Consider the following 17,002-nt stretch of genomic DNA (forward strand, 5'->3'; position numbering starts at 1 on the left):
TGGTCACATGATTCGGAAGTCAGGTGGAGAGTTACATAGTATGATAGCGATACTATAAATACCGTGATGATCACATGATATTTCTCGGGAAAGAGTCAGTCATTTTATAATTCTTAGCAAACGTGACAGAATATGGTAGTGAAATGAGCGACAGATATATACGGTCAGCAAGAGTAATCCTTAATTTGAGAAGTAGAAATTGAAAGTAAAATTCTTTAGACTCTGTACAGCCAGTATTTTGTGATGGGAGGGAGCAGAAACGATCCTAGGTGCGGATCAGTCGTCGCATAACGCAGAGGAGACCCCCAGAGTTCATGAATTAATTTATTCCCAATGGTACCAAACCATTGCGATTACACGTCCATTCTGTAATCTAATCTCACCACCACGTATTCCCAGATTTGTATTTGTAAGGCTCGTAATTCGTTTGGGTTGCCCTTGTGCTTGGGCGTTTCTAAAATTTCCCATGTGTTCCAAAATTTGTTGTTTCAGTGCCCTCTTGGTCATGCCAACATAGTTCACGTTGCAGTCACGCATAAGACAGTAGACAATCCCTGTATTATTGCAGTGCGTGTCATGTTTTATGGGTAGTTCTTTGCCATAACGGTCCCTGATTCTGTATTTTCTGTTTACTTGTATTAATTAGAGGTTGTGTCTCAGTACTTCTTATGTTGATGCGCGGACCTCGACAAGGAGTCTTTGCCCTTTTTGTGTTTGGCTTTCGATACTCACTGACCAACAGGGGGGTGCAGCTGTTCCGGGCCCTGACCTCTGGAAGGGCCCAGGTAGCTCAATTTGCCCACCGCAACCCTCCGCTGTATGCTGTCTGTGCTGCACTCGTTCCTCACTCAGCAGGTCCTGGAGCGAAGGCTTCTTCAATGCAGGATGCCGGCGGCCAATTAAAATGCTGCACCGGCTTTAGAGCCAATCGGAGAGGCTGCCGGTACATAAGCTCTGATTGGCTCACCAGCCGGTGTTGCAATTTAACCCCTTTAGTGGTGGGGCTTTTTTTTTCTGGAGAGTGCTCCCTAAAAGAAACCCACCACTGCAACCCTGGGGCCGGACAGCGCCAATGAACTGTCCACCAGCCGGCAACTTGGCTGTGTGCGGCGTGACGTTACAAGGTCACAACGCACACAGCTGGGGGAGGGAGGCAGGGCTGCAGCTAAATGCGGCGCTGATCACAGCGCTGCCCGGCGGGAGGTGGCGCTATGGAGGAAAACCTGGAAAACCGGGGTTAATTGCCCACCGGCCTCCTGCATTGAAAGAGGGGGGGGGGGGGGGGGGGAGGTGCGGACTGGAAATCAGTCCAGGGCCCCAAAATTCCTAGTGGCAGCCCGGCCACTACTGCATCGACTATACCATATAATACTATACCCATATGTGTCTAACATTTGAATTCGATTATTGGTCCTGAATTTTAGTGTACTATTTAGTACTACCCTAATATAACACATCAAGTACATTACCAACACAGGTTCCTTCACCTACTGTGGGGACAATTCAATTGTTAGCCCTGTCTGCTACTAGATGCTTCTGAGTTGTGAGATGAAATGTGCAATAACCATTGGTTTAGGTTCCCTAACCGAGAGTTTACACTGGCTTAACCGCTGTACGTGGCTAAATCTGGTATAAATGGGCGTGCCCACCCAACAGGAGATACAAATGCTTAACTCCAGTGGGCACCAGCTACATTTGGGGCCATAAAACAATTGAATAGCCTTCACTAGTTCCTAATCCCCATTCTTACATCATTGGCACTGCAACACCTTAGTGACCACCCACCCTGGCATTTGGAAAGGGGATTCTCTCCCTCCTGACACACCCTGTATGACCAGTAGAGGGTGCCCTCTTGCCCCAGAGCCTATGCCGAGTCTAAAGCTGCGTACACACGGGGCAATATGATCGCTGGCAATATATTGCTCTGTGTCCCGTTTTCATCACCGACCAGAGATGGTCGCTGATGAAAATGTCACACTGATGGGAGATGAGGCAGGGGAAGTCGCTGGTTGGAGGAACATGCTCCTCCGACCAGCGACCAGTAAACGGGAGGGCGCACCCGGCGATTTATCGCTAGTGCACTCTCTAATTGCTGGCAACGCTCAGCGACCATATTGCCAGCGATAAGTGTGTACACAGCTTAAGGGTACAAATCCACTTGACATTGTATTGCTTTTCTACATTCATCACCAAGGCAAGCCCATGCCAATATGCTCATACAGGTCACCCCTTTATATAGGAATAACACCGTGCACCCATCCATGTGTGTGTCATGCCACAGTCCCAATACCCCGGGTGCTGCCCGCAGCTGTGACTGTGAGCAATGATCTGCAGATTAACCCCAGCAATGATCTCTGAGTCTGCGATTGTGTCACCACCTGTGTTACATTCTTAGAAGCGTGTAACCTCAAATAATGATGTTTGCTTCATTGTACTCCGTATAGGGGAATATAAGCTCTTGCCCCCCTCCCTTAGCACTGTCCTCACCACCTGTGACACTATCAGAGTGCCCATATGAATTCTGTGAGGGGATGTCTACATTCAGGGGATCAAAGGTCTGCTAGGAGACCGAGGATAATGAGGAAGAGGAAACAGTACTTGTGTAGTATCACGGCTCCCATCGCATGCCATATGTTGTGGCATGAGATGGCATGCGATGCGTTTTTCCCGGTTTTTGATGCATTTTAGAAAAATCACATGCGATGCGATTTTGATCTCAAATGCATCCAAATGCATTTAAATTAGTAGGAAACATGTTCAATGCACCCCAAATGCCATTTTTCTCACTGTACCACCCCCACTATCAACGCATCCTACGACCTTTTCATACCTCCACTATCCACGTCGGCGTGGAGTTGAGACCTCCACTATCCACGCTTCGGGCTCAGTGGCTCGCCACACTTTCTATTCTCCACTCCACGCCGACGTGGATAGTGGGAGTATGAAAAGGTCGTAGGCGCGTACCGCTGCGCTCACCACGCTTCGGGTTGGCGTTGATAGTGGGGGTGGTACAGTGTGAAAAATGGCATTTGGGGTGCATTTAACATGTTTCCTACTAATTTAAATGCATTTGGATGCATTTGTGATCAAAATCGCATGCGATGCGATTTTTTACTATACGATGCCCATCGTGGGAGCCGTGATACTACACAAGTACCGAGGAAACTGTACTAAATGTTGATCTGGTAAACAGATGAATAGATAAGCTGTATAGAAACTCGCGTGAATTCTATGAATATAATCTCGTGATGATGCAAAAAAATTATATCAAGGGAATCCTAAACGCCTTAAAAAAATGGAATAATTCTCATTCAGGGGTCCGTGTACTAAGGGAGAGATGTACTAAGCCTTGTAAAATGGCTTAGTACATACTCACACCTAGGATCCCTGTGTTCTAACCATCGAATATTTGCAGCTATTTCCCCCAAAACACCCGTTTTCAGGAGTTGGCTGTAAATACTAATTACCTTCACAATGTATGGCTGAGCAACCCGCTGGCAGCCGCGTCCCACACTGGTTTCTGTGAGGGATCCAATGCTGCCCATTGTGCCAATATCGGACAGCATCGCATTGGGTCTAGGATAAAGTTGAGAGAGGTAAACTATCATCCATCCAGCTCCTGTAACCGGGCTGGTACTTTATCTCTCTCCAATACGTCTCCCCCAAAGTCCTAGGTGTGCATGTACTAAGCACTGGAGAGATAAACTACCAACAAACCATCTCCTAACTCCAGACCAGCTACAAACACAGCCTGTATGACAATCTGGCTGATACTTTATCTCTCTCTACAATGCTTAGTACATAGACCCTATTATTCCTTTTGACTTTTTCATGATTCTGGAGATATTTGTCCGACGTTGCCACACAAGGTTCTAGAATATAGGGCATACCGGTATAAATCCTCTAAATATTAACTACAACATCCGCCTCAGGGCTCCTCGGCCAGAGCTCCGTAAAGGTCCGCAACTGGAATATTGCCGAAATACCACAATGACGCCAGGTTTAAGTTGCTGGAAAATGAGCTCAGACGCTACTCCAGAATCTCTCCTATCTGGAGGGATCCGATACGATTTGCCGGCGGTCGGAATCCCGACACTGGAATCCCGACCGCCGAAATCCCGACAAGGGGGGGACATGGATCGCCCCCCCTTGCGGGCTCGCTGCGCTCGCCACGCAGCGGGCCCGGTGCCTCGCTACGCTCGGCACGCTATTTTATTCTCCCTCTATGGGTATCGTGGACACCCACAGAGGGAGAAAGTTTCGGGATTTCGGCGGTCGGGATTCCAGTGTCGGGATTCCGACCGCCGGCAAATTAACTGCATCCCATCTGGAGCTGTCTGCTAGTCTAGAACCACCCCCAGCTCTACCCTAGTGCTGCTCCAGAATTGCTCTGGTCTGGTGTGGTTTCTAGTTCTGCTCTAGAATCCCCCACATCGTTCCGTTCCAGAATGACAGAGCGGTTCCAGAAATGTTCTACACCACATATTGCCGGCCGTGTGTGTAAGGGTGGCCTAGAATAAGAGGTAACCATGATTAGTGGGGTGAATCTGCACTGCTACGCCTATTGTAAATAAGGATAACTACCCAACTGTGGAGAGGGGAGAACAACACTGATAATATCGTATGAGATGTAACAACCTGCTTTAATTAATCTCCAGAAATGATTACTCCCATCTAGACTACTCCATAATTCCTCTTCTCCTGTCCTATCCATCTCTCCTGTCCTATCTAGAGTTCTCCAAGTCTCTTCCAGAATCTCTCGCATGTAGCATTCTCCTGTAATCTTGTTGTACAATCTCTTCCACTAGAGCGGTGGTGTCACTACGGGGGTGTGTGCTGCACCTGGGTGTCACCCTCCGAGGGGTGGTACCGAAGTGCTTACTCTTCCCCAATGACAGGAGTCATGTGCTGCACTGTAACACTGCATGCAGCACTCGGCTCCTGTTACTGTGTAGGAACCAGAACTACACAGCCTGGTCCACCATGTGCAGCCCAACTCTCCGGACCCCGCAGTGACAAAAACAAAGGTTTGGGCAGTGAGGTCACGCCCCTTACCCATGAGACCACACCTCTTCCGCATAATATACCACGCTGGGTGTTAAAGGTAGGGATACCACAGCAGTGTTTTCCAAACTCGGTCCTCAAGCCAAATTGAAGCTGGGTCCACACTTTAGATATATCTACAGACGGATCAGGCAGCGCGTTCTCCATTCACACCACCCAATCCGTCAGAACTGACATAACAAGTGAGCGGGCGCTCACCCACTGAGCTGTCAATCATGGGCGGCTCCCAGCGGGGCTGGTGGTTAAATCAAAATAACTGCGGTACTAATTAACTCTTTGAGTGCCAACATCTCTGCGAGAGATGTGCAAAATATTGGCTAAAAATTCCAGCGTCGCTCACATTTGATGTATACTGTTGTTAAAAACTTTTGTTTAAAAAAAAAATATATATATATACCAGGTGATTCAACGCACCTTACGGGCGCTCTTCACACCATAGTAAGGGGCTCCGCCCACTTAACATGTCAACGCCTTTAGTGTGTGAAACTGGTTTGTATTATATGGAGGATGACCTGTATTGGTACTATAGTTAGAGGTTTCATTTTTAAGATGAAAGGGGCGTTTCATTGTGAAGAGGGTGCAGGTTATTTTGTTGGTATGAACAGTGCTTACAGGCGATGGGCGTCTGTGGTGTTGGTGCGGCTGGTTGCAGGGGTAATGCGGAATGTAGAGGTGCAGGTGCAGTGTTTTGGCAGGTGGATGTGGGGGTGCTGCGTGTGGTGAAAGGGGGGGGGGCTTGGTGTCGGAGTACGGGCATTTTTTTGCGAGTGGTGTAGTTGGAGGTGTTTTTGCAGGTGGATGTGGGGGTGCTGCGGGGTGATATTGTTGTAGGTAGGGGTGTGCAGTGGTGTAGCTATGTGCCACGGCGCCCGGAGCAAGGGAACGTTTCGCACCCCCCCCCCCCCCCCAATTTGTGGTAGGTGAGGCTCCTGTGGTAGGTGAGGCTCCTGCGCAATTACACATAAAGCCACATGCCGTAATGCCAATTACACATAAAGCCACATGCCGTAATGCCAATTACAAATAAGGCCACACATGATGGCCATTTCATACTATATAACACACAGAGGGGTACCTAGAGATTCGTAGGCCCCATAGCAAAAGTTTGTAAGGGCCCCCTAATTAGTAACTGATGGTGATTAATGTATATAAAACATTAATTAGACAGCAAAGATGGGCCCCCTACAGCTCTGGGCCACATAGCAGCTGCACCCCCTGCACCTATGGTAGTTACACCCTTGATAACACACCCTTATGCCCATGACATACTGTACTACATAACAGTGGGCACAAAGTAACACATAGCAAAGGTGGGCATAGGGGAGCACATGGCACAGAAGAGTGCAGAGTAACACATAGCTCAGGTAGGCACAGTATAACACAGGGGCACAAGGGCACAGAGTAATACAGGGGGCACAGTATAACACAAGGGCACAGAGTCACACTGGGCATTACAGGGGGTGGGAGCTCGTTCCCCACTAACTCTGCTGCTGCTGGTGGCATTACCCAGGCACAGAGGGAGGAGGGAAAGGACGGGCACAGTACCTGCTGCTGCTGCTGGTGGCCGGCTGCTGGGTGACACTGGGAGGCAGGCGGCTCAGCTGTGACTGTGGGTGCCGAGCGGGGCACATACACTACAGCAGGTAGCCCCTCATCCAGATCCAATATAGTGAAAGAAGGAAGTTACTGTGCTCACCCTCTGTACCTAGTTGGCGCAGCCAAACCAAGGACTCCCCAATCCTATGATTTTAATATACAAGAAAAACAGATTGGCGCTGCCCTTGTGTAATACTGTGTTATGGAATGGGTTTGATCTGAGCTGCTGTTTACTTCTAACTGACAGTTTACAGCTGAAACCCCGCTGACCGCACTGCCGCTCGGGCAGTGCGATGTGTAGCCATAGGCTACAATGGGCTATCGCCATATCAGATACTTAATATTTGCGGTTAACCCCCGAAAACTGATGTTTTCAGGGATTTAACCGCAAACATTGCTTGATAAATGGGCCCCTTAGTCACCTGTGCTCAAATATGGTCATCCGTAAAACCTGGACTGCACATTGCATCCCATCTATTCTGCCTGTATGTTAAAGTGGTAATTAATGCAATCAGTGCCACACACATCAATAGTACGTGCTGCACTGCACTCATAACACACAAAGGGGTGTATGCAATGACTCGTCAGCTGTCACAGCTCGCACGGTCCCCTGCATGCGCCGTTTCCCCCTCGCTGGGTTTTTACAGCGGTGTGTGTGGCTGCTAAAACAGCGAGACTCACGGCTAAATTCAGCGAGCTCCCTGCATTAGCTGCGAGCCTCGCTGTTTGGGGGAATCCTCACCATCATATGATAGCGAGGGTTCCCTGGAACATTGAATACAGTGAGCGGCTGTCGCGGGGGTTAAACGGCAAGGGTCGCTTGTTTTCGGTGATCCCCGCCGTATTGAATACAGGCCAATATCACACACCATTTCTACACCAGGGACGAGCCTTGCTTTCTCTATGTGCGGGGCTGGAAGTGCCTGACCTTCCATGTACGTCTTCTGTACTTTCCCTTACTAGGAAAAACATCCTGGGAAAGCCCCATAAGCAGCACGATGGCACAGTGATTTGTGTTCGCTATATACATAAATGGTAACAAATAAAGTTGCATCTTAATGTGTAGATATATCATACCCTTCTATTGGCAAATCTGACACTACGAGTAGGCACAGGTGTACTCATTACTCAAGGACACATTTCCCAAGTCACCCAGCAGAAGCACAGGTGAATTCATTACTCACACATTTCCCAGATCACCCAGCAGCAGCACAGGAGTACTTATTACTTACTCACACATTTCCCAGATCACCCAGCAGCAGCACAGGAGTACTCATTACTTACTAACACATTTCCCATGTCACACAGCAGCAGAACAGGAGTACGCATTACTCACACATTTCACAGGTTACCAAGCAGGAGTACTCATTACTCACAGATACATTTCCCAGGTCACCCAGCAGGAGCACAGGTGCATTCTGTGAGGACTCCCGGGCTCATGGGTGCATGGAGGGGCCTATCGCTCGTATCCGCCTTGAGAAAGGCAGTGTTTACAGCATTTGCACAGTCCCGGGAGAACCTCGGTTCGCGGATCACACAGTAAGGCCACAAAAGCAAGGTACAAAACGCACCTTTATTTCATATTAACAGTACATGAAAACCATAACCACACCACTAACACTACACAATACAGGTAGCCTACAATATACACAGCACACACTAACTATATCAGAACCACACAAAGGTGAACACCTCCCCTTCCCTTCCACAGTCAATAGTCACCTTGGGCAGTCTCTGAGCTGAGGCTGGTGGGGCCTTGGTGAGGGGGGAATGCAGAACCCCAGCGGAGGTACGGGCTCCACTGAGCCAAGGCCGATGCCCGCTGCCGGTCCTGCAGGTGATGAATCCCAACCGCTTGGCCTGTGGGTGCCGTCGGGGTGCTGGCACGCTGGATGCAACCGCTGGCTGTGGTATGGGGTCCACTGCGCCAGGGCCGACTGCCCACTGCTGGTCCTGCAGGTGATGAATCCCAGCCGCTTGGCCTGTGGGTGCCGTCGGGGTGCTGGCACGCTGGATGCAACCGCTGGCTGTGGTATGGGGTCCACTGCGCCAGGGCCGACTGCCCACTGCTGATGTTCTGGTGGGGTCTGGAGGGAACTCAGCTTCCTCCCCTGGGATCCTGCCTCGCCGGGTCAGGGATCCTGGATGGATGCAGAAAGTCACCCAGAGCTGTTGTTTCAGCCCATTTTATCCTTGAGTTCTGCGACCGGATTGGTTGTTGCTTGAAGCCTGAGATGTAAATGCCCCTGAGTCCTGTGTAGGGATTGGCTGCTGCTGTAGCCCTGCCAACTTGCTGTTCTCTGGGACTCTCTGGCCCCCTGCTGGTCTGGTGCCGGCCAGTCTATAACAAGTCCCCGGGGAGAACAAAAGGCCAGGAACCATTGCTGATAAGGGGGCGGCCCAGGTGTGAAGTCAAAACAGACCCTGTTGTTGGTTGTGAAGTCTCAGCCTATTCAGCTTGCTGATGCTTCCTGTGAGGGGGATGAGATAGGGGGGTGTCGGCTGTCCGCATTAGCCAACAAGATATTACACACATGCAATAAACCATACATTACTGTGATAGACACATATCAGGCTCAGGAGTATATGCCCTGATGGGCGCAATATTTATAAACACGCGGTACTATTTCCCATCGCAGGCAGACATCTGGTATGTAATAAAGTCCTGTCCTAGTACTATAGAACACACAGTCCTGTGGAAGGCTCTATTAGTGTGAGAGGCACGGCTCCCATGAGATGGCAGGCAGGGAATTGTATTGGAAAAATGTTGTTAATTCAGGTAAGAGAGTGTCTGGGTCTCTGGGCTATATTTAGGAATCTTGGGGTGCCTACCCCCTCATGATCCAGGTGGGGGTGCCCAAAGGGGGATCATGACATACCTCCCCCTTCCTAAATCCGGTCCGAGGGGCTGGCTCCCAGATCGGAGCCAGTCAGGATGACCGGGCCCAGTGATCTCCTGGAGGCGTGATTCCGCTCCTCCTGCTCTGGATGAGGGGGGTCTGAGGTCAGCAGTTCACCACATGTAACCCGCATTCCAGTACCCCAGTTACAGGGTTTGCCCCTGTCATGTGGAAATCTTTCCTTCTCTCCTGCCTGTGTGGTTGTCCCCCCTCCCTCCGCCTCTGGCGCAACTGGGAGGGGTCCGATCTGCGCACACAGGCTACAATCCGGAAACCTGGCTGTGGATTCTGCTCTTAACAACGGAGCCAACGTTGGCTGCAGGGGAGCAGTGGGTAACAACGATGCTCCTCCCAAAACCTCAAAAGCCTTCACAGTCACCTCCCCCAGCCCCTTAAACTGCTGGTCCTCCCATGGGCCACCTTCCATCCATGTCTGTTCATCCACCTTGCAGGGCCTCAGCACACTCTGCCCCCACCTGCCCTCAGCAGTAGGCAGTGGGCCAGGGAATTCTCCTTTACACCATGGCTGCAGGAGAGCAGGGGGTATCCGCAATCCTTCCCCGGCTCTTCCCTCAGAAGCCCCCACAACCACCTCCCCCAGTTCTAGATGGTTCTCTGGACCCTTACGCGATGATTGAAGGGCCTTGCTGGTGGGATCCTTCTCCCCCACCTCCCAGGGCCTGAGCACACCCAGCCCCCACCTGCCCTCAGCAGCAGGCAGCGGTCCTGGGGATTCTCCTTTACACAATGGCTGCAGGGAAGCAGGGGGTATCCGCAAGTCTCCCCCTGATTTACCCACAATCCCCCCCCTTGGGTCGAACACCTCCCCCAGCCCGGCTATGAGAGGGACTGGTGGGGTGGCATTGTACGGCAGCACTGCTGGCATCTCCCTTACAGCCCCAGGTGCAAACTCACATTCTCTTGCTCGTGCCATGCTGGGTGGTGAGGTGTCTTCCTCTGAGGCGCAGGGGGGTGATGAGCTATGTCTCTGACCATCCCCTCCATGTTTGCTTGCTTGGCTGCCTGATTGCTGCAGCGGCTCCCCGGGCACATAATTACAGTCAGTCACTCTTGCAGGGGACTCACAGAAGCGCTGCACCCCAGCCTCTACTCCCTGCTCTGGCACCCCGGTCACATACCTGCCTTTTGACTTCAGATCCTCCTGGCTCTGATGGCTAAGTGGGAACAGTCCTGGATAATCCTCCTGGGGTGGTAGAGTGGCAGAGCACACACCAGACACATTTCCTTCCATCTCCCCCAGCTGAATATGCTGGGGCTCCTGGGGCAAGATGCCCTCATTCGCTGGGCCGCTGGTGGTCATGTAGGGGAGAAGTACTGCCCCCTCTGCTGGGGCACAATCATTGTAGACCCCCTGGCCGCTAGTTTCAAAGTCTCCATCTCCCACATCTGCAAAAGGGAAGATGTACTGCCATTCTTCCTGGGGTGCCATTTTTGGGTGCACCCCCATCCTTTGGCTAGCTGCTTGGAGCAGTGGCTGACCACTGCTTTGTACCTCCTGTGGCGAGGACTCCGCCATCACAGTCCCAGCCTCCAAGATATGCTCTGCTCTGGGGCTATTCTCTGGGGCAGCCCCTGCACTGTATACTGGCACTGCTCCATCTATGACAGGCTCCGTGTGCACCAGTCTATCATCACCATGTGGGGCCACAGTGTCCAGCTCCGCCACACTACTTGGCACAATGCAGGGGGAATAAATATCCCCTCCCCGATATCCATCTGCCACAATCACAGTCCATGATGTTAGGGCTCCTTTAGAGTCCGGGGTCCCTGGTGCGATATCACAGGGACACTCCACAGCTAGTTCCTCATTTCCCAACTCACTGAATGGGAACAGTTCTGTGATTTCTCCCTGTGTCAGTGGGGAATCTAGTTCTGTGGCTCTCTGAGGATGCACAAGCTGCAGCAGCCGACGTTCCTCTGCCTCCCCCCGCTGACACTGGTCCAGCCACTCTGGTGAATTCAGCTGTCCCTGTGCCAGGGCGACCCTCTCTGCATTATCATAACAGTGCAGGAGACACTGTAACTGCTCCTGGACACTTCTCAGTTCTCCTGGACACAGGACACAGTTCCTATACACGCTGAATGCATGTAGGGGGTTCTCTTGTTGCTCATACACCCACCGAATAAGGGTTCGGTGGGAACAGCCGTCGGTGGGGAGGCTGCATCGTAGCTTCCATTCTGCAAGTAAATCCTCCAGACTCATTCTCGCTAATGGAGCTTCCCATTCTGCATGCTGCAGTTCTAGTGTAGTGGACCCCTCGGTCATCCACCCAGGTGGCACCATCAGCTCCTCTTCCCTCTGGGTTCTCTTCATGGGTTCCTTCCCAGGACCCAGATCACCAGGTGCTGGCGCGCTGGCCTCAGCTACCTGGCTTCTCTGCATTATCTGCGACATGGAGTTACTCACTTCCATAACAAATGTTCTCCATTCCAGAGTTCCTGGCAGATTTCTCACGTCAGCATCACTTTTACACTGCACAAATTCATCTATTAGATAGGCAATTTTCTCCCCTATAGTAGCTCCAGTCCACAAGCTAGTCCACAGGCACGCTGCCTCCCAGTGCTCCCAGAAAGGCTGCATCTTTGTGGATGGACTCTTCAGGTGCCAGTCCTCAGCCCTGAGCTTCACTGCTCTAGGAGACTTGGGGCACTGCTTGCCTCTCCTCAGGCGCTTCTCTCCCATTCCTGGCGCCATTCTCCAAAACGTGCTGCACAAGTAGGGCTTGGTCAGCGTCACTTGCTGGACCCCTCACTTCCGCTTCCGTTCCCGGGCCACGGCACACTCCGCCGTTCCCTCGCTTGCAGGGATTGTCCCCCTGGACAAGCCGGCACTTAAGCGGAATTCTTCCCTCGCTTACTGCCCTCACACATTATCCTTTTTCTTCTCCCCGGCATCCCTGCTAGGGTTACAAGAGCTCACCTCTGTGTGGTTCTATACTACTGGTTATGGGCTATTGCGCCAACAGAACCTGGCCGTATAACGATACGGGCCCCTGGTTCTGCCTGGTCTACAGGACTGTGTGATCCCACTGCTGCCACCAATTGTGAGGACTCCCGGGCTCATGGGTGCATGGAGGGGCCTATCGCTCGTATCCGCCTTGAGAAAGGCAGTGTTTACAGCATTTGCACAGTCCCGGGAGAACCTCGGTTCGCGGATCACACAGTAAGGCCACAAAAGCAAGGTACAAAACGCACCTTTATTTCATATTAACAGTACATGAAAACCATAACCACACCACTAACACTACACAATACAGGTAGCCTACAATATACACAGCACACACTAACTATATCAGAACCACACAAAGGTGAACACCTCCCCTTCCCTTCCACAGTCAATAGTCACCTTGGGCAGTCTCTGAGCTGAGGCTGGTGGGGCCTTGGTGAGGGGGGAATGCAGAACCCCAGCGGAGGTACGGGCTCCACTGAGCCAAGGCCGATGCCCGCTGCCGGTCCTGCAGGTGATGAATCCCAGCCGCTTGGCCTGTGGGTGCCGTCGGGGTGCTGGCACGCTGGATGCAACCGCTGGCTGTGGTATGGGGTCCACTGCGCCAGGGCCGACTGCCCACTGCTGGTCCTGCAGGTGATGAATCCCAGCCGCTTGGCCTGTGGGTGCCGTCGGGGTGCTGGCACGCTGGATGCAACCGCTGGCTGTGGTATGGGGTCCACTGCGCCAGGGCCGACTGCCCACTGCTGATGTTCTGGTGGGGTCTGGAGGGAACTCAGCTTCCTCCCCTGGGATCCTGCCTCGCCGGGTCAGGGATCCTGGATGGATGCAGAAAGTCACCCAGAGCTGTTGTTTCAGCCCATTTTATCCTTGAGTTCTGCGACCGGATTGGTTGTTGCTTGAAGCCTGAGATGTAAATGCCCCTGAGTCCTGTGTAGGGATTGGCTGCTGCTGTAGCCCTGCCAACTTGCTGTTCTCTGGGACTCTCTGGCCCCCTGCTGGTCTGGTGCCGGCCAGTCTATAACAAGTCCCCGGGGAGAACAAAAGGCCAGGAACCATTGCTGATAAGGGGGCGGCCCAGGTGTGAAGTCAAAACAGACCCTGTTGTTGGTTGTGAAGTCTCAGCCTATTCAGCTTGCTGATGCTTCCTGTGAGGGGGATGAGATAGGGGGGTGTCGGCTGTCCGCATTAGCCAACAAGATATTACACACATGCAATAAACCATACATTACTGTGATAGACACATATCAGGCTCAGGAGTATATGCCCTGATGGGCGCAATATTTATAAACACGCGGTACTATTTCCCATCGCAGGCAGACATCTGGTATGTAATAAAGTCCTGTCCTAGTACTATAGAACACACAGTCCTGTGGAAGGCTCTATTAGTGTGAGAGGCACGGCTCCCATGAGATGGCAGGCAGGGAATTGTATTGGAAAAATGTTGTTAATTCAGGTAAGAGAGTGTCTGGGTCTCTGGGCTATATTTAGGAATCTTGGGGTGCCTACCCCCTCATGATCCAGGTGGGGGTGCCCAAAGGGGGATCATGACACATTCATTACTCACAGATACATTTCCCAGGTCACCCAGCAGCAGCAGCACAGGAGTACGCATTACTCACACATTTCCCAGGTTACCCAGCAGGTGTACTCATTACTCACAGATACATGTCCCAGGTCACCCAGCATCAGCACAGGAGTACACATTACTCACACATTCCCCAGGTCACCCAGCAGCAGCACAGGTGTACTCATTGTTTACTAACACATTTCCCAGGTCACCCAGCAGGTACACAGGTGTACTCATTACTCAAGGACACATTTCCCAGATCACCCAGCAGCAGCACAGGAGTACTCATTACTTACTAACACATTTCCCAGGTCATTCAGCAGCAGCACAGGTGTACTCATTACTCAAGGACACATTTCCCAAGTCACCCAGCAGCAGCACAGGTGAATTCATTACTCACACATTTCCCAGATCACCCAGCAGCAGCACAGGAGTACTCATTACTCACTGACACATTTCCCAGGTGACCCAGCAGCAGCACAGGAGTACTCATTACTCACTCACACATTTCCCAGGTCACCCAGCAGCAGCACAGGAGTACTCATTACTCACTCACACATTTCCCAGGTCACCCAGCAGGAGCACAGGAGTACTCATTACTCACTGACATATTTCCCAGGTCACCCAGCAGCAGCACAGGAGTACTCATTACTCACTCACACATTTCCCAGGTCACCCAGCAGCAGCACAGGAGTACTCATTACTTACTAACACATTCCCAGGTCATTCAGCAGCAGCACAGGTGTACTCATTACTCAAGGACACATTTCCCAAGTCACCCAGCAGCAGCACAGGTGAATTCATTACTCACACATTTCCCAGATCACCCAGCAGCAGCACAGGAGTACTCATTACTCACTGACACATTTCCCAGGTGACCCAGCAGCAGCACAGGAGTACTCATTACTCACTCACACATTTCCCAGGTCACCCAGCAGCAGCACAGGAGTACTCATTACTCACTCACACATTTCCCAGGTCACCCAGCAGGAGCACAGGAGTACTCATTACTCACTGACATATTTCCCAGGTCACCCAGCAGCAGCACAGGAGTACTCATTACTCACTCACACATTTCCCAGGTCACCCAGCAGCAGCACAGGAGTACTCATTACAAACTCACACATTTCCCAGGTCGCCCAGCAGGAGCACAGGAGTACTCATTACTCACACATTTCCCAGGTCACCCAGCAGGAGCACAGGTGTACACATTACTCACTCACACATTTCCCAGGTCGCCCAGCAGGAGCACTCATTACTCACACATTTCCCAGGTCACCCAGCAGGTGCACTTGTGCACTCATTACTCACTCACACATTTCCCAGGTCACCCAGCAGGAGCACAGGTGTACTCATTACTCACACATTTCCCAGGTTACCCAGCAGATACACAGGTGCACTCATTACTCACTGACACATTTCCCAGGTCACCCAGGAGCAGCACAGGAGTACTCATTACTCACTTCAATATGTCACAGCTCACCCAGCAGGAGCACAGATGCATTCATTACTCACTGACACATTCCCAGGTCACCCAGCAGCAGCACAGGTGTACTTGTTCCCAGGTCATCTGGCAGGTACACAGGTGTACTCATTACTCACTGACACATTTCCCAGGTCACCCATAAGCATACTTGCCTACCTGACCCTCTCCATGAGGGAGAAAATGCTCGGTTCCTGGCCTTCCCTGGTAATCTATGATTGCCAGCACCTGTGGGGAGCTAGGTCAGTGATAAGAAAGGTGTCACAACAGGTGCTGGCAAACATACATTACCAGGGAAGCCCAGGAACAGAGCATTGTGTCCTCCTGGAGAGGGGCATGCTGGGAGGTATGGATAATGTATGATTGCCAGCACCTGTGGGGAGCTAGGTAACTGATAAGAAAGGTGTCACCACAGTTGATGGCAATCATACATTACCAGGGAAGCCCAGGAACAGAGCATTGTGTCCTCCTGGAGAGGGGCATGCTGGGAGGTATGGATAATGTATGATTGCCAGCACCTGTGGGGAGCTAGGTAACTGATAAGAAAGGTGTCACCACAGGTGCTGGCAATCCTACATTACCAGGGAAGTCCAGGAACAGAGCATTGTGTCCTCCTGGAGAGGGGCATGCTGGGAGGTATAGATAATGTAGGATTGCCATCACCTGTGGGGAGCTAGGTAACTGATAAGAAAGGTGTCACCACAGGTGCTGGCAATCATACATTACCAGGGATGCCCAGGAACAGAGCATTGTGTCCTCCTGGAGAGGGGCATGCTGGGAGGTATGGATAATGTATGATTGCCATCACCTGTGAGGAGCTAGGTAACTGATAAGAAAGATGTCACCACAGGTGCTGGTAATCATACATTACCAGGGAAGTCCAGGAACAGAGCTTTATCTCCCTCATGCCAGGGGGTCAGGTAGGCAAGTATGCCCCATGCAGCACAGGAGTACTCATTACTCGCTGATCCATGTCCCAGGTCACCCAGCAGCAGTAGCACCACCACAGGTGCCCTTAAAATCATCTGATACATTTCCAAGGTCACCCTGCAGGAGCACAAGTGCACTTATTATTCACTGATACATTTTCCAGGTCACCCAGCAGCAGCGGTAGCACGACAGGTGTCCTTTAAATCATCTGATACATTTCCCAGGTCACCCAGCAGGAGCACAAGTGCACTCATTATACACTGATATATTTCCCAGGTCACTCAGCAGGGGCACAGGTGTACTCATTATTTAATGACACATTCTGAAAGACCCACAGGTTAAGCTAATTGTAATTCTGTGAGGCGACCTGGAAAACGTGCACTGTCCGGGTCCTGTGGAACAAGTGATTGGCAGGGACACTACACAATGAGATGGGGAAATCCTGTAACTATTCCATTCCGAGTATTGTAGGACTAATAGCCTCCGCTCAC

General features: G+C 51.4%; 1 protein-coding gene across 1 annotated transcript; it reads right to left on the bottom strand.

The window, feature by feature from the left end:
* Positions 1-8,542: 8,542 nt before the first annotated feature.
* On the bottom strand, positions 8,543-12,602 carry LOC146020813 (uncharacterized). Its single transcript, XM_083154305.1, has 2 exons — positions 10,700-12,602; positions 8,543-9,131 (listed from the first exon to the last, which is right to left on the bottom strand). The coding sequence occupies exons 1-2, from the start codon at positions 12,274-12,276 to the stop codon at positions 9,110-9,112; spliced, it is 1,599 nt and encodes a 532-aa protein (XP_083010431.1). The 5' UTR covers positions 12,277-12,602; the 3' UTR covers positions 8,543-9,109.
* Between the last annotated feature and the right edge of the window lie 4,400 nt (positions 12,603-17,002).

Source organism: Crinia signifera, chromosome 7 (assembly GCF_055691185.1).
Source record: "Crinia signifera chromosome 7, ASM5569118v1, whole genome shotgun sequence".
Lineage (NCBI taxonomy): Eukaryota > Metazoa > Chordata > Amphibia > Anura > Myobatrachidae > Crinia > Crinia signifera.

Bases quoted from the DNA above. Each gene is read 5' to 3' on its own strand.
- LOC146020813 (XM_083154305.1), bottom strand. From the start codon at position 12,276: ATGGCGCCAGGAATGGGAGAGAAGCGCCTGAGGAGAGGCAAGCAGTGC. The intron at 9,132-10,699 runs GTATGTGACCGG...TCCCCCTCACAG, and splicing joins GATCTGAAGTCAAAAGGCAG to GAAGCATCAGCAAGCTGAAT.